Raw genomic sequence first — 21,737 nt, 5'->3', positions numbered from 1 at the left:
AACTTGTTGCTTTTAAGGCAATTGGTTTACTCGCTTTAAGTAACCAATCACTTTATACAGTGTATCTTCAATTTTGAAAAATCCCCCCAAACACCCCTTTACCAGGGGAGTTCTCGAGAACTATCTGATCTCCTACCACCTTACATGCTCATTGACCAAGCGGGACCCCTGGGCTCAATTCTCTCAGAGCTCAGGGTTCTCTCCTGGGACAGCATGACAAACCTGCTATTATTGTCAAGCAATATCAATTTGTGATTAGTCTAATTGAGTGAAACTCAGCATTTTCTACAATGCAGTCTACCACAGATTTGCTGCTGACCAGTTAGCTATACTATACTAACACAATTAACAGAACACCTTACAGATCTGAACATATTGAAGTTTTTTTTCTTCCCAAAACATGATTTTATTATTTCAATATTGCGATATTTCAATATTGTTAATGAAACATGGAGAGGATGACACACAAGTAAGGCCAGACAGAATCTGTGGACATTTTTTGCCATTTCTGCAGAGAATTTTGTATAAAATCTGTGGATTTATGTGAAATTATTTTGGGAGTATCATAACCAAAAATGTAATATTTGAAAAAAAAAAAAAAAAAGTGAACTTTTTTTTTTTTTTACTTTTATTTAATGTTTACAATCTAGATCCACTTATTTAAAGCAATATAATTAAGCAATATATATAATATATTTAAGAGACAGAAAATATTACTTTACAAACTGTAGTGATAAAAAAATCCAATCAACATTTTCATATTAGTCATTAATATTACTGAAATTAATACAAAAACTGAATAAATATATATTTACACACGTTTACACAAGTAAATAAATATACTCAATGATGGGCTAAAAATCGGTGGATTTATTATCAATACCTAGATCTAACTTATAAAAATTGAGGCAAGTGGCTGCATTGGATGTTTTAAGTCAGGGGTGTTCAAACTTCGTTCCAGAGGGCCGGTGTCCTGCATAGTTTAGCTCCAACTTCCTTTAACACTCCTGCCTGAAAGTTACTAGTATAACTAAAAAGAGCTTGATTGGCTGGTTCAGGTGTGTCAAACTGGTGTTGGAACTAAGCTTTGCTAGACACTGATCCTCCAGGAGTTTGGGCACCCCTGTTTTAAGTTAATTCAACTTCAAGACTTTTTAAAGTAAAATAAACACTATAATATTATTTAAAACAAATGCAACAAAATCAAGTTGAGCTAACTTATAGTTTTAAAATTACTCAGATAAACACACTTTTTTTTTTTTTTGAGACAGGTAACTTATTTATGGGTTGCAAAATGTAACCTGTACTCATTTTAATTAGGTTTAGGAAATGTATATTGTTAGTAAAATTAACCTAATCATTTGGTAAATTTTTGGTAAATCATTTTGGTAAACTTATTTAAATTGAGTTCTAGCTATAACCTCAAACAAATAAGCACTAAACAGTGATCTGAACTAACCAGAGATTAACATACTTTCCTGTCAATAACATTAAGTTTAATTGAATAAGAAAAAGATGGGAATATGGACCATATCATTTATTGTCATTTTTAACAGTGACTGCCAAAAAAGGCTTTTAAGTGTCATTTTTGGTTTCATTTATCAACCATCTGCAGAAATGACAGCTGCACATCTCTCGTGGAATAAAAAGTCAATCTATTTCCTGAGAATTAAGCTAAAAATTAGAATTCTGTAAAGGAACATGATTGTTTGACATTGACAGAGAAATACATTTTAAAAATTAGAGTTGCTGTTTGTTCAATTAAGTTATTTACAAGTTTGAATCAAAACAATTCTTCAAGTTTTCTTCAATTCTTCAATTTGTAAAAACAAATAAGCTAACTTAATTACTTCATGTAGTCCCAACTCAACTCGATTGTGTGGAACCAAGCATTTTTTAAAAAGTCTATGCTTTATTTTTTGTGTAAACAAAGTGACCTGAATCTCTTACATGATGATGGTTTAGGATGATGATTTTATTTGTTTTATGTGAATTATGTGGGCGAAGCAGTGGCTCAGTAGGTAGTGCTGTCGCCTCACAGCAATAAGGTCATTAGGTCGCTGGTTCGAGCCTCTGCTCAGTTGGAGTTTCTGTGTGGAGTTTGCATGTTCTCCCTGTGTTCGTGTGGGTTTTCCTCTGGGTGCTCTGGTTTCCCCCACAGTCCTAAGACATGCGGTTAAGGTGAATTGGGTAGGCTAAATTGTCCGTAGTGTATGAGTGTGTGTGGGAATGTGTGTATGGATGTTTCCCAGAGATGGGTTGCTGCTGGAAGGACATCCGCTGCGTAAATACTTGCTGGATAAGTTGGCGGTTCATTCCGCTGTGGCGACCCCGGATTAATAAAGGGACTAAGCGGGCAAGAAAATGAATGAATGTGTATTATGTGTACTTACCAGTTCAACAACAATTGAAACTTCAAACAAGCCAGTTTTTGTGATAGTTGTGGCCTACACTGGAATAGTTAAATACACTACACTAGAATGCCCAGTAGAGAGCAGCAGAGAAATTTTAGATGAGAAGATTTAGAGCAGGGATGTCAAACTCAATTCCTGGAGGGCCGCAGCCCTGCACAGTTTAGTTCCAACCCTGCTCCAACACACCTGTAGGTTTCAAACAAGCCTAAAGGACTCATTTAGTTTGATCAGGTGTGTTTAGTTACGATTGGAACTAAACTGTGCAGGGCTGCGGCCCTCCAGGAATTGAGTTTGACATTTAGAGTCAGGTTCATATAAAGCAGCAGTGCCCAAACTCAGTCCTGGAGTGCTTGTGTCCTGCAAAGTTTAGTTCCAACCCCAATCAGATACGGCTAGCCAATCAAGCTCTTATAAGCTTTCTAAAAACATCCATGCAGGTGTGTTGAGGCAAGCTCAAGCTAAAATCAGCAGGACACCGGCCCTCCAGGACTGGGTTTACACCCCTGATATTAAGAAAAGCTAATTTAAAAAAAGGATTTCGCAATACAAAATGTAAAAAAAATATTTAAAAGAAATAACTGTGAAAAAGCAGATGAAAATTAATATAATCAAAATACCTTCATTTTTGTTTATTAGCATTCAAAATTTATAATTCTTCTGCTGAAGAAAAAACTCAAACAGGTGAGTAAATCATGATAGAATTTTCAGTTTAGAACGGGGGTATCAAAGACAGTTCCTGAAGGGCCGCAGCCCTACACGTTTTAGTTCCAACCCTGCTTCAACACACTTGCCTGTAGGTTTCAAACAAGCCTAAAGGTCTCAATTAATTTGATTTTCAGGAACTGAGTTTGACACCCCTGATTTAGAGTAAAATATCTCATTATATTCGAAAAAAAAACTGCATAATACACATGGAAACAACATTTAGCATTTAGATTAAAAGCACTTTTAAAATCTACTCACAAATTACAAATCTAATTAACTACCACAAATCATTAAAAGTACACTTCACTTCTTTTTTGAAGTGGGCTCATTTTACAACTTCCCAAGAGTTAAGCAGTTGAGTTTTGACATTTTGAATATATGTAGCTGATCTCTGGGTCTGGTGGACCACTTTTAGCTTAGCTTAGCTTAGCATAAATCATTGAATCTGATTAGACCATTAGCATTTTTCTTTAAAAAAAAAAACTATATATATGGCTAGGGACTATACTCTCATTCTGCTGTAATAATCAATTATCATTGCGCCTGCTGCAGCCACACTGAAAAAAATGATTCATTGGATTTACTGAGAAAAAATTACTGTAACTGGTTGCAAACAATTTATATGGGATTAATTTAAAACAAACAATTTAAATTTAGTAATGTTCAACTTAATTTTGTTTGTTTAAATTCAGCCCATATAAATAGTTTTTTTCATAATATAAAGAATATTTTTTCAGTGCACGTTACTACAGCAAAGTTCCTTGATTATTACACCAGAAGGAGAGTATAGTTACTTGCCACATCATCCTAGAAAAGAGAAACTTTTAATTTTTCTCTTAGTATGCAACTGCAAATTAATATATCAATGTGAAAACAAAATTATTTTGCTCACCCCATTGACTGATTATTTAGGTTGTTTTAAGGAAAAACTCTCCTAAATTTGACATTATTACTGAAAACCACAGAGGAACGAAATATAAATACTTTGTTACTGTACTTAAGTAGATTTTTCTGGTGTCAGTATTTTACTCCACTATTTATTTTTCTGAAAACTTTACTGATTACATTTTTAGACAAATATTTGTACTTTCTACACCTTACATTTTTAAATCAGGCTCGTTACTTTCGTTTTAATGTATTTTGTGGAGCGATCTATATTATTTCTTGTCATTGCACAATTTAAACACATTTTTAATTCAATCAAATCATTGCACACCTGCGTGCTGCACTGCAGGGATTTTTCAACCTAGTAATAAATACTTTTTACTTAAGAACATATTTCAGGCTGTAGCTCTTTCACTTGAGTACAAAAGTGTAGTCAGTACTTCAACTTTTACCAGTCGTTTTAAACATGAGTATCTGTACTTCTACTTGAGTAAATGATGTGTTTACTTTTGTCATTTCTGCTGAAAACAAGACAATTTTCAGGGCTCAACAATAAGGTGGCCCCGGGGCCAGCGTGAAAGACGCGGTCACTATCGGTCAGTAACGATAAGCACATAATTTTTTTTTGTAACCTGGTAACAACCAGTACAGCGAAAACATGGCAGGAAAAGAAAGAAAAATGTTGTCGTCAGTTTGGCAAGCCATTAAAAAAATGATTTAGAATTGCAATAAAACAGCAGCATATTTTCCATACTGCTCTTTAATTTGCATGAAATCTTGAATTTTGCTCATTATACATTTATTAACATTTTAAAATGTTTGAATTCTAGATTCACAGACATTCTTTCGCCACATTATTTACAAAATGTGGCTAAGAAATAGCTATTAACTTTTTATTTTTTGGAGGGGCCAGTGAAAACTTTGGCAGGGCAAGTAAAAATCTCAACCACTGGCCTGATCGGCACAGTAGAAAAAATCCTTAGCGTTAAACCCTGTCTTTTAACTGTCTAGGAATTGCTTCTTGATTTAATATTTTTAGATACCTAGACTAGAACAAAAAAACTTCAAGTGCACTTCTAATAATATTTGTAAATCACATCGTATTTAACTGTAACATGAACAGTTTTTTACTAAGACTGTTATACAGTATGTTACCGTATTTCACATTTAGATTGTGAAAATGACTGCATATTTTACAGTAAAGATATACAATACTGTAAATACTGTTAATAAATGGTGCTTTAAATGTAAACACAGTATTTTTGCTGTAATTGATCTACACTGTAAAGAAAAATATCCGTAATTTAAATGTTTATTTCAGGCAGCTTAGGTGCCAGAAAAAGAAACAAAATATTATCCTTTAAATTACAGAAATATACTGTAAAATAACACATATTAAATATAATTAAATTTCCTTAAATTTAAGTTTCTGGTAAATTTCTGTAACTTAATGTCCGTTATTTTATGGTAAGTTTCTGTAATTTAACAGAAGTTATTTTATGTTTTATGGATAACGGGTTTCTTTTACTGTGTACAGTAAGTTACTGTAAATTCTACAGGAAATTGTTAAGTGTAAAAAAAAAAATCATTTTTCCAGTGTAACTACAGAAGGGTCCAGCTTTAAATAGCAAAATAATCAAATGCTGATGCAAATGGTCTAATACGATTCAATGATTTGTGCTAGTTTGACCAAATGGATTCAAAAATAGTAAAACTCATTTGTTTATCACTAAGTGACTTATAAAATAAGCCAATTTAAAAACGTGCATTGTTCCTTTAACCTAAATACATTTTATTATAGTTTAATAAGAAAGATTCTCGGTTTCCAAATGATCCACATGTTTTCCCTGTATAGAGTGCGCAGGCTAATAGCCACATCCCTCTGTTCTCAATAAGCATAACCCTGATGATAGGCCTCATGGTAGCCATCATGATGAGTGTAGTCATGGTCTGGACAGCGCATGCCGAGAGACTGCTGAATGGCCATCTCCTGTCTGCGCAGCTGCATGGAGTCCACCAGCTCATATATGATGGACATGGACCACATTGGAGACGGGTACCAGGACTTGACATTGCCGTCTTTCCCAACAAGTAGCATGGAGAAATACTCCAGGCTGATCTGGAAGTAGTTTCTGATGTCCTGCACCAGAGAGGCAGACAGAGCCTCGCGGTCCACTGATGAACTTCCTGCAATGCAAACCACAGCTTTTAGTTTTCTCAATAAAACAACAGCAGGACATCGGAGTTGTTGGCAATGAAAGCAGCGCACAGATCATAAAAGCCTGTGAGGTTTGTTCATTGCTAATTAGTCACTCTTACCATTTATGGGATAAAGCTCCAAGACTCCGCTCATGTCATCCAAGGTCTTTCCAAGCAGTTTCAGTAGAGACATGTGACGCAGCCCTGTCAATTCAGGAACATTTGTGTAAAACTTACAGCTGCTCAGATACAAGCCTCCATTTGTGGCCAACATGAATCACTGCTTTGCATGTTCTCTGTTCTGCTCTTTTATTGTGGTCTTGTTCGGTCATTTTTAATGGTTATCTTTACTGTCGTCTTGTCATTTTTATTGTCATTTTGTTCTGTAGTTTTTGCTGCCATATTTACAGTGGTCTTTTTTACTGTCATTGTTACGAGTAGTTGTAGTGTAGTGTAGGCTTGTGTGTGGTGTTTCTTTCCCTCTCTTTCTCTCGCTCTCTCTCGTTCAAAGTTTTTTTTATTTAGGATTTTTAATTTAATTCATAAGAGTCATGTATACTAAATTTTTAACTGTCACGTTGTTATTTTTACTGACATTTTGTTCTGTCTTTCTTAAAGGGGTGGTCCACTACGATATCACAGTGATATTAGCAAAGCCTACGGCAAATGAAGTTTGGGGACTACAAAAATATACATCCAGATTAGTGAGATCACAAGTGCTTCAGGTTACCTGCATTCACCACTTGCATGCACCCTGTGTAAAAAAGGGGTGTGGCCAGAGGCACTGTTATGTTAGCAGAGAAAATGCCGTCCAAACGCTGCGGTTTCCACAGAGCTTGTTCTGTTTCTGTATTTGGGCTTCCGAGGGACACGACACAAAGAGAAGAGTGCTTATTAATTTGAATTATGCTCCAGAGAATCATAAAAAATATATAGCTCTAGCATTTGACAAGGGAGAGCTTCCACAATCTCTCTCAGTTCAGTGCTGGAAAACTCAAAGAAAGAGCAGCTCCAATCATGATAGATGAAGCTGTGGATTGTGAGCCACAACATGTAAGTATTTTTATTTGTTCAAATTAATCTATTACATGCATAGTGTCTAGCGGTAGCGGTTTGTTGTAGCAAGGACGTAAACAAGGATGTAAACAATAGGAAATGCTGTTTGGCACCGTCAACAATTTTGCTACAAATTCATATTTATCTGCCAAAATGCTGTAAACGGCCACAGTCTTGACCAGCGCTGCAGTGTCTCTCTATGCGGAGGCTTTCCTTGTGTTCTACATCTCAAATAACAAACTCACTAAAGATATGTGAATGTTTCATATTACTTGCATATGCTTATTTTGAAATCTTGTTCTATTATTTTTACTATAATTTTTACTGTCGTTCTTAGGGCATGTTCTTGGAGCATTGGATGCATGCTCCGTGCCTTGATTTTCAAAAGTATTACATCGCTTTGTAAACGTTTATTATTACCATTTGTTGCGTCTCCCCATACATTTTGATATAGTGAAGACTCAACAGGACTACGTATGTCTGACTATTGAGCCTACACCAGATTTCACACGAGAATATTTTCCATATTGAAAGGAGTTCACCTCAAATTTCTATGTTAGAAACTGTTTCAGTTTAGCACGGCTGAACAACAGCAAACTTCTATTACTCACCTCAGGTACTAGTTATGCTTTATTTAGTCTTAAATGCTACAAATGTGAGTTTGTATACCATTTTACGAGACATTTGTTGCCATACTTAAAGCAGAAGCAGATTACCTCAGATATTGTAAATAGACTATAGTTTGAACTGTGAGTCGTAATATAATAATTTAAACTATAGCCTATATTCTGTTTATTTTGTCAGTGCAAACCAACAAATATCAGTCACTCAGCATTTAATGGTATATTAGGGGTTTAATATCTGTTCATTTTATTATTAGCATTTCCATGTTTGGAGTACAATGCACTTATCTATGTTTCTAAATATGGCAGTATTTAAATGTTTCTGTCTTGTTGCTTCTGGTGCAGATAGCAAAATTGCTTGTCACTGGAATCTTGTGCATTGTGTGTTTTTGACATGGCGTCACACTGTACCCTAAGTATTTTTATAACTCTGAATATAAATCTCATTTCAGAGGCTGTTGCTGTCCTCGGAAGGTTGCGCTTTCAGCCGTGGCTAAATGCGTTTATCCAGAGTTCATGACTGAAATGAAATACAGTGCGTTTTCCACAAAGGCAACGTGGAGTGCTGATATACAATTGGGTAAACTGGCAGTTGTGGTGGGCAGAGCGAAGCTTCATGAAACACTGAAACAGGCGAAGCAAATGTGTTTAAGCTTTAAAACGTTTTGAAACCCGTCTCTACATTGACACTTGGTATTCATTTTTATTGCTCTGGAATAGCTTCAGCAAAGAAAAAGTTACGCAAATTGAGGAATTATATCATATGTTGTACAGTCAAGGTTTCCAGTGATTTAGTGAAGCGGTGAGAGTTCCAGACTAGCATGCTGAGATAATGGGTTTGAATCCAGGGTGATGCAGCTATAGATATCTTAAATGCTCTGTTCTTGTAACGTGTTTATTTTTAACATTGGTCTGACATCCGAATAAACACTTTGAAATCAACATTATTAAAATACATTAGGTCATAACTTCAGAGCATTTGTATAAGTCAGGATTCATTTGCAGCACATTTGTTCTGTGCACTAGGTTACGAGAGATTACATAAGGGTTTTTTCCAACCCTGTCAATCAAACAGATTTGCCAGGTCTCGAAACACTTCTGAAACTGTCGTTGCTTTGAATCACTTAAGTCACATGGCCTGGGGCCTCATGTATCAATGCTGCGTACGCACAAAAACTTTGCGTTTCACTCTCAGAATTGCTCGCGTTTGGATTTACTAACGATGAAATGAACGTGGGAATGTGCACAGCTCTACGCCAACTTCATGGCTGGCGTACGCACATTTTTTGTGCGTGTCTGTTTTATTTCCATTGGCGACTCCTAGAGGCAGTTGTGTTAAATTGCAATCTACAAAGTGTCTTCTCAGCTGTATGAGAAGGGTTCATCCGCATGTCTAGTATATAAGGTTTCCGTACCACACAGTTGACCATCAAAACATTAAAGTGCAATTTGCAGTGGTCGCCAGTTTTTCCAATGTAATCGCAGCAATCTACTGCACACACATTTCTATAAAGTCACCATCTGAGGATGAATTTGCATACGTGAATCAGAAACATTTCCATGCAACAAATGTGCAAATAAAATATGATGCACAGACTTATTAATGATTCCTACTTGTCTTCCTCATAATTATTAAGAGTATAGGCAAAATCTGATATGTAGCGGGGGAAAAAAAGAGAAAATTCATCAGACGCAGCATTCGAACTGAGCTCATGCTTGAACGTGTGAAAACATATTGCCATGCATTTAACGAGCTGCGCCACTCAGGCTATTAAAGACACTACAAAATTTTACACCTTTACATTGCACTATTTCTTTTTTAATCCACTCAGTGCGATGTTCAGACCCAACTGTGTTAACCGCATCAGCTAAACTATTCCACTTTCACTCTTCGGTCTACCTCCGAAAGCAGCACCTCCAGTTCACATTCTGTTCAAAATTTCTTTTTTTGCTTGCTTTTGCCATTGCTTTTTCGTTGGGTTTTGCCAAAGTAGAGTCATTAGCATATTCATACGGGGGAGGAGGCAGGGAGGGGTTTTGCGCTTGTGCATGTTGCGCTCTGTACATCTGAATGAATGTGAAACTAAGAGAATATGCGTTTGATTTGGCGTACGCAGTGTTTCATACATCTGAATTTTTTTCTGTGTACGCACATTTACAGCTTTGTGCATACGCAATGTTTTAGTATGATTTCCATGCAAGTCTTCGTACATGAGGCCCCTGGGGCCCATGTGCATGCAGTAGATAGCTCAGATTACATTGGGAAAACAGGCGACCGCTGCAAATTGTGCTTTAATGTTTAGCTGCTCAACTGTATGGTATGGAAATCTTATTTACCTGCTAGATCGATGAACCCGTCTCATACAGCTGCCATTGCAAGGCTCAGTCACTTTGTAGAGTGCAATTTAACACAACTGCCTCTAGGAGTCGCCAATGGAAATAAAACAGACACGCACAAAAAATGTGCGTACGCCTGCCAGAAAGCTGCCGTGAAGCTGCGCACATTCCCACGTTCAGTTCCTTGTTAGTAAATCCAAACGTGAGCGATTCTGAGCGTGAAACCTGGCGTACGCAAAGTTTTTGTGCGTACGCAGCGTTGATACATGAGGCCCCTGGTGTTTCAAATCATGCTACGGTGCAGTGTTTCGGTACACTTGCGCTTCGGTATCTCGGCACTGTCAAAACGCCGCTAAAATGGCAGTGGGCGGTTATAGAGACCAATAAAAAAGACGTTCCATCACGGAACACACATTTTTAAAGGAGAATAACGGTCTTAAGCATTGTTTATCAGATAAACAAATATGTTCACTTAGCATGTTTCTTAAATATCTGCAAACATATTATGGTATTTCTATGACTTGGAACAGTCAACCTTTAAAAATGCGCCACTTCCATTGACAGCAACAGAAAAAAAATGCTTAGCTTGGGGGAAAATGGGGTCCTGTAGACACGAGCCTTTACACCATGTCCTAACTACATGTAACATGACAAGATTCCAGCGACAAGCAATCTGACTGTCTGCACCAGACATGACAAGACAAAAAAACTGTTAAATTTCGGCCAATTAAAGGTGCGAAAATAGTGCACTGCACTCCATGAAATGGACATGTTTGTGAATGAATCAAGGTATGACAATTAAACCTATTAAACGTTTTAAGTGCTGAGTGACCTATGTTGTTAACTGGCACTGAGTCACAGTTTTAACGTTTGTTTATTTGTGTTTGCAGTTAATTTATTTCCCAAATCTGAAATGAATCTGCTGCCGCTTTCAACGTGGCAATAATTGTCCCCTTAAAATGGTATTCAAAGTCATTCTGGTAACATTTAACACAGAATAAAGCACATAATCTGCACCTGAGGTGATTATTGTCATAGTAATTTATGCTGTTGTTTCAACTGTGATGCCACAGAAATTGAAACTGTTTGGACAAAAACTCTTTTTACTATGTAAAAGGTACCTTTTATCACGTCACAGCATTGCATCTTGGTTTGCTGTTTCTGCTATTATTTTTTACTGTCCTCTTGTGCGGTCATTTTTACAGTAATCTTTACAGTGGTCTTATTCTGTCATTCTTACTGTCATATTTACTAACATTTTAACTGTCATCTTGTTCTGTCGTTCTTGCTTATCTTGTCGTTCTTGTCGTTATATTTATACACTGAAAAAAATGATGTCTGCAGAATTGTTGCAATTCATATGTATTGAATTATACAAACAAATTAAATTTAGTAATGTTCAACTTTGTTTATATTCAGCCTAAATAAATTATTTACAACCACTTATCTTGGAAAAAATTATTAAATCCAAAGAATGTCCTTTGAATATTTTTTTTTCAGTGTACTTATCTTGTTGTGTTGTTTTTGACTGTAATCTTCACTGTAGTCTTGTTATATTGTCTTTTATCTTGTTTTTACTGATTATAGCATTTATAAACATTTAAAAGTGAAAACTCTTTAATGTTGTCATTCATGCAAAGTTGCCCAAACATAAGCCTTATTTGCAATCAAAGTGCCCAAAGTTATATTAATATGACCGTCTATATGAGTAATATTTAAATTACTTCAGTTTAATTTCTAATAAAATGTTGTACATGTATACAGCTGAACTGTTTTGTTTACAAAAACAAAGGAAGCCGCTGTATTTCTGCTCTTCTGCTTTACTTGATAGTCCCCTACTTTCACAGCAATTAATTTAATACTTCATTTTGCTGAAACAGTGGCTTAGTGGTTAGCACTGTCGCCTCAGCATGAAGGATGTTTGGTTTGTAGAACTAAATAAGCTAAATTGGCCATAGTGTATGTGTATGAGTGAGTGTGTATGGATGTTTCCCAGAGCTAAGTTGCAGCTGTAAAACACATGCTGGATGAGTTGGCGGTTCATTCCGCTGTGCTGACCCCTAATGAACAAAGGGACTAAGCTGAAGGAAAATGGATGAATGAATCTTGCTGGTGAATAAGACATATATTGACAGTTTTGCACTCATCTAACATCTGTACACATATTTACATAATTGTGATCCTGGATCACAAAAAGAAAAATCTTTTATTGCACTTATATTGTATATTTTTGGCAATTGTGAGTCAAAAATATTGATTTTGATAAAGAAATTTTGTAAACATCCATAACTTTTGTTAAGCACTTAATTTGGAACACTTTAAAGATGATTTTCTCCATATTTTGATTAGTTTGAACTCTCAGATTACCAATTTTTTTTAAATACTTGTATCTAATAGCCAAATGTTGTCCAATCCTAACAAACCATACATCAATAGAAGACTTATTAATTCATGAACATAATGTATAAATCTCAATTTCAAAGAAATTAACACTTACAACTGGATTTGTGGTCCATTTTGTCTTTAGACATTTGTACACACAATCCCCAAACCAATATTTTTCCAAAAATGAAAGGCATTACTGACAATAACACAACAATACAACATAAACCAATAATATACTAACTGTTAATCAACACATACTACTATTTATCTGAACAAGTAGACCGATATGACTTTTAGTTCCAAATGAAACAACAATGAATTATTTAGGTTTGTAATATTCATAGAAGTTGATTGAGAGTTTTTGCAGATTTGTTCTCTGAAACGTGCATGTCATCTGCATTAAAGATGTCCGTTGTTATTTTTTGTTCTAAAACAGGCCTTCATTTACGAGGGCATCAATCAAGCTGTCATGCCCCAGAACGGAAGTGGTCCCTGCTGGATCGCTACGCACGACTCTAAAGATCCACAGGTCCTTCTGGATTGTAAAGAATGCAGAGAAAGATTCTTTGCAATGTTCCTACATCCAAAATAGCCAACAAAAGAGCCGTAAAAGGACTGCGTCATGCTATTTTTATTAGTGCCATTCTTAAGAGGCTTTTGTAAATCGAGGGTTCTTGTGCAGACGTGAACTGGTTCCAATTAAAAGAATAGTACCAACAACATATGTGCATTTATATCTGAAGGAAACTTTTCGGATAATCAGACTTGACCAACACTGTAAAAAAAAAAACACACACAATCCCTTTATGTTGTCCAAACCCAAATGAACCCTTATGCACTGTTGGGGGCGTTCTCATTCATTCTGGGGTGATTTTGAGTCTTAATTTGGCCATAACTTTTTCTGTGTTTTAATTAGCAGAATGATTTTTGGTGACAAATCTTACTTTGACACATAATTTAAGAAAACGCTTTGAAATTTTTAAAGAACTCAACGATACACTCTGCGCAAATTTATAACCCTTTTGTAATGTTCGGGATGAAAACATCCACTGAATTAAACTTCTGTAAGATGCATCAGATAAATATTTTTTTGCATAAATCTGTTGATCAACCTCCTTAGTTCTGATCAAAACTACTAAATTGCTAAGAAATTTACAGGATTTTAACTCTTTAATTGCCAAATTCAAATATGATGTAACTGATTTGGTGTAAAACCCCCACAAAATGATGTATTTTCAATATAAAAGGTAATTGTGGACTGGATTCTTTTTACCTTTTATCAAAGTCTTGGACATGTAAAACAGCATTGCATGAATTTTCATTTTTTTTCTCCCTAATTTTCTGTTGGTGGCTGTTTTTGCCCCATTGATTTCATTATAACCTTTTTTTTTTTATTGCAAAACCATGACACCATATAATCATGCATTTTTAATTGTTGGTAATTTTTCCTGTTGGGAAGAGGTCAAATTTGTCATTTTTATTGTTGATCATCAGTTGGCACAAAAAAAAGCTTAGTTTCTGGATTTTATATGGAATATAACAGCTAATTAAAGTGTGTGTTACTGTGTGAGAGTGACCTTTGCATACCTTGATGTGTCTGAGAAAATCAAAATATGCTTCTCAGCTTTAAGAACTACATGGAGTAAACAAAAACAAAGACTGTGTATTTATGCACTATGTGGTTATAATGGAAGTCAATGGGACAAAAACAGCCACCAACAGTAAATTAAGGTGAAATGTGAAATGAAAATCTAACAATGCATTCAAGCCAATGTTGTAACTAATCATTTACATGTCCAAGACTGTGATAAAAGGCAATAAAAAAGTCCACAATTACTTTTCATATTGAAAATATGTCATTTTGTGTGATTTTTTTTTCTTTAAATCAGTGACATCATGTATGAATTTGGCAATTAAATAGTTTTGTAATTCTTAAAAACTTTTAGTAGTTTTGATCAGGATTGAGGTTGATTAAATTTTTGCAAAAAAAAAGAAGAAAAAAAATTATTTGATGCATTTTTACAGAAGTTTAATTCAGTGGAAGTTTTTATCCCTAACATAACAAAAGGATAGTAAACTTGAACAGTGCACAAGGGTTACGTTTTTACAAATTTAAGTGGATTAAACATAAAAAATGAAGTTGTCCCTGCCAACAAACTCATTTTAAATAAGTAGTTTGAACATGAAGCAAAATACTCTTTTTTTGAGTGAAGATGCAAATACTTTTTTATGCCTGTTTGAGTTGTTATATTGAAATGATGAGGTTGTTTGGAGGTCAACAGTGGATTTAGGAGTAGTTGTGTGAAATCATGCATTTTTGATTGGAAATGTCCACATAGATGACAGCTGTTGACATTATTGCACAGGGTGTTGACCGCACTGGACCCCAAAATTTGTTTACAAATGCTTAACATGGAATTTCTGGGAACAAAAAACTATCTATTTTCCCAAGTTACATAAACAAATGGGAGTGATGTTGATACAGCAAAGCTCTTAGAGCTTTTTGTATACATTTCACAAAATGGTAATAATGTTGATATTTTGAGTGTGGTGTCATAATGTCTTAAATTTCTTGCACATTCTCAGTCTAGCAAATTCTTAAATTGTATGATTTTATGCTTTCTAGGACCCCACAAACACTTTGCTGAAAGACTTTTTAAATTAAACATATTAGCAGTCAAATTGGTTTATAGTGTTTGTTGTCTGAAATAATTTGTGGTATAAGTAGGGTATAATTATGGTATTTTACATTAATGCAATAGAACCAAATGGGAATGCATAATAGTTTACTAACTGGGAATGCAAAAGAAAATTGCTTTATAACTATCAACAAATATATTTAATGCAGCACAGTGGCTCAGTGGTTAGCACTGCCGCCTCACAGTAAGAAGGTCGCTGGTTCGAGTTCCGCCTGGGTCAGTTAGCATTTCTGTGTGGAGTTTGCATGTTCTCCCTTTGTTCGCGTGGGTTTGCTCTGTGTGCTTCAGTTTTCCCCCACAGTCGAAAGAGAAGCAGGTATAGGTGAATTAAATAAGCTAAATTGGCCGTAATGTATGTGTGTAAATGAGTGTGTATGGATGATCCTCTTTACTGGGTTGCAGGTTTAAGGGCATCTTGCTGGATAAGTTGACGGTTCATTCCGCTGTGGCGACCCCTGATTAATAAAAGGACTAAGCCGAAAATGATTTCATTTATTTATTTATTTTACGACTCATACAACTTTTTACTGTGTTTACCATGTTTGCTAAGTATTTATGTATGTTCTTTTTAAAGTAAACTTTAGAAATAATTTGGCAATACATTTGTAGCATTTGTCATGCCAATAAAGCAATTATTGAATTGAATTTAATTAAGATAGAAGGAGAGAAGAGTTTCATGTAGAGTTACTATATGTAGTTTGTCAAGCCACTCAGCAGTGTGATGCACAGTTCATATATGCATAATATTTTTGTTTCTTTCTATATTTTTTTGATACGATATGCCGAAATGGCATACTTCCATACTATATAGTACACTAAAATCAGTATGTCCGAATTCATAGAATTCAAAAATCAGTATGCAAGAAGTACCCAGATGACCCACTACTTCCGACGAGATTCTGAAGTGCGCATCCCATGCACGCTGTGCTATCCCATGATGCCTCCCGAGAGAATTCATGAATGGGAGTGAAGCGACACAACTCACGATGGTAGATCACGTGATCATGACAAAATGGCGGATGCAGTACGCAGTATATGCCGAATTCCATTTATACTGCTCACATTCATACTGTGTACAACAAACTTTTCTAATGGCCAAGTAGTACGTTTAAATTCAAATGCAGTGCCAACTGAGTAGTATGCGATTTTGGATGCAGCCTGTGCTTTTTTTTTATTTTAATGTGCAATTAATTTTATTAACAAACCATTAACTAAGACTTTTAGCTCAACAAACTACTAATTAGCTGCTTCTTAGGTTACTAATGTAATAGTTAAGTATATATATTGAGTAGTATTAGGGATGTAAAATAAAATCATACTTTATAAGTGCTTATAAACAGTTATTATCTTAATAATAGGCACGTAATAAGCCAGTGAATGTTGTTAATTGTTACTTAATCTAAAGTGTTACCTTTTCCTTTTACTACATTTTTGTACCCTGGGCTCATCAGACAAAATCATTGTGGAATCCCTAAGCTAGAGTACAGCTTTGTGATTTGTCTACAATCAGTCTATATTAATCCAGCAGCACCATTTCACAGACACATTTCAGATGTTGTTCCTAAATGAAGTTGCTAAGTTTTACTGAAATGAGCTCACCCAAATTGCAGGCTTGGCTATTAATGGCGTAGAGTTGTTGCTGATAGGCCCACTCTTCATCACTAGGGGTGGATATTATAAACAGTCTCCGCCTCCAACGAAATCTTATAAGAGACAATGACATTAAAAAAATGCAGACATTGCTTATGTTAATGATTTTTAAAAATATACAAAATAAATTCAGTCACTGGAATTGGTAAATATTCCTAACCTAGACAGGAAGTCCTCTAGCGATCTTGATTTATCTTCTTTCTTGCACATAGCTCCAAGTTTCCTCTGCTGCTCTATCTCTTTAATGCGCGTTGACAGCGTGTCAATGTAGTCAAACATTGCTTTCATAACAATCGGCACTTCATACCGTTGCTGTGGAAACAAGAATAGTTTTATTTAGCGTGGTCATTTTAAAGGGACAGTTCACCCAAAACAAAACAAGCTTGATTTCATTCTTAAGTTAAACAAGAAGTTAGATATTTTGAAGAATGTTGGAAACCAAATCATCGTTGACTTCTATAGTATTTGTTTTTACAACAATATTCAAAATATCTTTTGGGATTTTGGGACCACTTAAGTAAATACTAATTAGTAAATTTTTATATTTAAGCAAACCACACTGTAAAAATGACTACTGCTTTCAATTTTTTAAATGAATCAAATAAATTTTAAACCTCAGTTCAAACTTACAGTTAAACAGACTTAAAACATCAATTTAAAATGTGCATTAATTAAAAAATGTAGGCTGAAACCTGATTAACTTCCTAAAATGAGTTCAAGTATCATTAAATAATATATAATTTTTTGCAGTGTATCCCTTGAAGTTAGAAATTACACCTCATATACACAAAAAGTAGTTTTTTTAGAGCTCACCTTCACTTTCATGTCAAAGTCTGTCAGCACCATGTTGAAATCATTATCAATCATCCCGAATTGCTTCCTAAATGCTGTGATGAGGTCCTGGTTGATAAGATCACTGTCTGGCAGACCCCGCAGAGGCTTGTCCTGTTCTGTATAGTATTTAATAGTGTTCATCTCAGTGAAAGCATTCTCATAGAATATTTTGAAATCAAACATTTAAAGTAGCACCAACCTGTCTGGTAGTGTTCGATCTTCATGGTACTGTTTGTTAGGGGACCAAAGATGCTGATGATGGAAATTTTACGTAGAGCCATATCACACACTTGCTCCAGGTATTCATCCCTCTGTTCACTGTACATATGATTCTGCTCATCTGGAGCTGTAATGACCTGCAGACAAAAACTTAAGAAGATTAATAAAATATCTAAGAGTTTTTAGACATTTATTCAGAGTTTTTATGTTCCAAACATGATAATTTTATCAAATAATAAAATAATAAACATCATGTAAATTATAAAGCAAACCTCTAAAAAATATGTTTGGAAAAATATATATTTTAATATACATTAATAAATAAATATTAATGTTTGCTTAGTTTGAAGATTAAAACTAAATTTACAAAAAAGTAAACTCTTTACTAAAATGATGGGTTTATTCAAACCAAATTATAGATAAATATAGATGAACCTACCATTGGGTAAATATTTCATGGCCCATATATCCATATTAAAACAACCCAGAATTTAGAGTGTACAGAATTTTTTTTCCAATAGAAAAGCTTAATACAGTGCTCCGCATATATAAGTACACCCCTCACAAAACTATATTTTAAATTCATATATTTAATAGGAAGCTATGCAATATTATATGTGCATATACATTAGATTAGTCAGTCAAATCTGGAGCTTATCTAACAAAATAACTGACAATAACGGTCCAAAAACTAGTACACCAAAACTTATATGTTATAGGAAAATATTAAATACAAATTTTAAAAAAAGAGGAAAAATCAAAAGAAGCAAAAAAAAAAAAAAAATTGTTAAAATTTTCGTAGGTTGTAATTTTTTTGCAGTATTTTGCTAGAATTTAATTGAATTATCTTACAATTTCTATATATGTTTGATGACTAAAAATATTATTTTAATAAATATATCGTTTAATAAATCTGTTTTGTTTAAATGCACAAAAATACATTGCCATGCTATAGTCACTGAGAAATGGAGAAAAATATTAATTTCCAAAATGGGGTGTACTTAATTATGCTGATCACTGTAGTTCGTCATAGAACTGCAGATTACAATGAAGATCCATTATTTTTAAGAGAAATGTATGTGTAATGAGTGAAAAGGTGTTGATAGGGCTCAACCATAAGGGCTCAATAGATTTATTGTTGAGAAATCATGATTTTAAATATATATTTTTAACATTCATCATTTGCTCTTTCTTTTTTAAATTAAAATATTTTAAATTATACGTATGTAAATATGAATGATCTTAAAATTTCCTATTAACATTTCTACAACTATAAAAATGAAGCTACAAATTCTAAATAGTGTTCTGTAGCTGGAAAATCTGATCCTCGGAATTTCGTCACAAATTCTTATGTGGGAAAAAAATAAATAAATAATAAGACATAGCACTGATCCATCTGGCTAGGATTTCTCTTAAACTGGCCCTAGGACATTGGCCTCTCTTTTATTGGCGAGCCCTATTTCATGTTTCTCTGTAGAGTAATTGTGTCCATGTGTCTCACTGATACAATACATACTATGAGGCGTCGTCTTCTCTGAAAGTAACTCAAAAACGTTTCTAATGATTTCTTGGGATTCGTTGTTTGGTCCACAACAGCTCCTTCTTCAAAGGCGTTTGGTTTTTGTGCTGTGTTTTTATTCTGAATGCTGATATTTGTCTCTTTAGTCACTTTAGGGTCTTTTTTCCCAGCAGGTATCTTCTTTAAAGGCTTTTCAGGCCTATCCGTCTTCTTCCCCCTGTCAGCACTGTCAGGTTTAGCTCTCCCCTTTGGGCTGGTCATAAGTTCTGTCTCTGGTTTTTCAGCAGTGGGCCTCAGCGCGTCCCGTTCTCTTGTGTGCTGACTAAGCTTTTCTCTCCATCCGTGTTTTACTGCAGGCAGTTTGTTTTTGGGCTTCTGTGCAGACCTGTGTGTTGGTAAGACTGCAATCGGCATCTTTTGAGTGGGGACAAGGTACTTTTCTTGAGGTTGTTTGCGTAAGTTAGAAGTAACTGGGTGACTATTTTGAGTCTTTTCATTAGGTGTTGTAGTCCGAGTTGTGTCTGGATGTGTTTGCTCCATTGTGGTGGGTACAACTGTGGTAACAGTTGTAGTTGTTGAGGGTAAAATGGTGGTAGTAGGTGCTGTGGTTGTTGTAATTGTTATAGTTGTAGCAGGTTGTGTGGTTGTCGTTGGAGGTTTGGTTGTTGTAGTTTTCAAGGTAGTCGTTGTTTTGGTTGTAGTTAATGCTGATGATATTTGTGCCTGAGTCATCTGGGTAGGCTGAGGGACTGGTCTAACCCTCTGCCGCCTTGTATGTACTGCTGTATTCACCTGCGGTTGCAAACCAACTGTGTTTGAGCCAGCAGACTGCACCACTTGGCCCTCAATTCCAGCGGTCTTGCACTTTTGCACAAAACCTTTATGCCTGGCCTTCTCCAGTCTACGCATAGGCGTCTGGTCTATCGTTTCATAAATCGCCTCCAGTTGAACAGGGTATGGGTATCTTTCTTCTATTTGAAGGGTCTTTCTTAAAAGCACCATGCCAAACTTACCATCCTCCAACTTCAGGAAACCCATCAGTCTGGGCACCAAAGCTGGATCCAGTGGCTCCTCCACCAGGGATCCCTGATTGCTAACCCGTCTCACCTTGCCTCCCATCTTGCCCTTTTCATGAAACATTATAATCTGCTGCATATGTCTGTCCGCCATCTCACAGTACACATCTGGCTTGAGCAAGTTCATCATTAACCTGTAATAGCCATCAGATTCATTGGGTGCAGAAATGATCAGCACACGGTTTTTACCTGCAAAACCAGCCAGGATGTTAATGGAGCTTGCGGCTCCTAAACTTGTTTCTTGAGCAGGAATGCTATCATTTACACTGGGTTTCCTGAATAGGGCTGGTCTTTGCCCTTTCAGGACCCTCCTGGCTGGAGGTCGTGAGTTCTCCTGATCGTTCTGAGGTTTCCTGAGAATATGTGTATTACCAGAGGTGGATAACCCTGAAAGTCTTCTATTAGTTTGCACATCCTTTGTGTATTTGTTGACAAAAGTGTTTGGTTGTAATTGTGCATTTCCTCTATCTGTTTTTGGGTAATCCAAGTCTGATGCTTGAATCCACGTTAGTGTCATCAAAAAAAATTGTACCTGTAGATTTTTCATTGCAACAACACTACTATAACTAGAACATATATATATTAACTGCTTCTGACATTGGATAGGCGAATAGCCTATGTCTGAAAAGAGCCTGAGGGTAATTTGAGCCAACAGAAACGAGACACAAACTAGCTTCAAACTAACAGTTAAACCCTGTTACATTACTAATAGTTAAAAAGAAACATAATACAGAGGAAAAGGTGTGTAAGGAAAATCACTCAAAGTAATTCCGACTTGTCTTCGTGGAGAAAAAAAACTGTGTCATAATCCAAAGCGAATGAGCTTGTCAAGTGATTGACAGAAATAAATTACTCCGTAGGCATTCCCTCATTAACATATTCAGTAACGTCCCGAGGAAGACAGGGGAAACTCCACAGCACTTAGTCAGTTTGCAGAATCCTTCAAACAACGACTTCCAAAGACCCTCAGCGTCTCTAAAAATTCTCAGTGCTCTCTGAGCTCCACGCACTGAGATCTGGAGGAAAGTTCTGAACAAGCGGGGCTCACAGCCAGAATGACCACGCCCACTCCCTTTTGATATGCTAATAACGCGCCTGGTTAATAAGTTCTATACTAAATTTGCATAACATCATGT

The 21,737-nt window shown here is 35.5% G+C and overlaps 1 protein-coding gene across 1 annotated transcript; it reads right to left on the bottom strand.

Annotated features, from left to right (window-relative positions):
* Window positions 1-3,028: 3,028 nt before the first annotated feature.
* Window positions 3,029-21,619, bottom strand: ccdc80l1 (coiled-coil domain containing 80 like 1). The gene is made up of 7 exons (XM_087256937.1): window positions 19,523-21,619; window positions 17,987-18,143; window positions 17,767-17,903; window positions 17,114-17,265; window positions 16,903-17,006; window positions 6,324-6,407; window positions 3,029-6,191 (listed from the first exon to the last, which is right to left on the bottom strand). Exons 1-7 carry the CDS (start codon window positions 21,146-21,148, stop codon window positions 5,893-5,895), a joined length of 2,559 nt encoding a protein of 852 aa, XP_087113063.1. The 5' UTR covers window positions 21,149-21,619; the 3' UTR covers window positions 3,029-5,892.
* Window positions 21,620-21,737: the final 118 nt, after the last annotated feature.

The sequence above is a fragment of the Danio rerio genome, chromosome 6 (genome assembly GCF_052040795.2).
Source record: "Danio rerio strain M-AB ecotype USA chromosome 6, GRCz13ab, whole genome shotgun sequence".
In the NCBI taxonomy this organism is placed as follows: Eukaryota; Metazoa; Chordata; class Actinopteri; order Cypriniformes; family Danionidae; genus Danio; species Danio rerio.
This window is presented reverse-complemented; position numbering and strand designations above follow the sequence as displayed.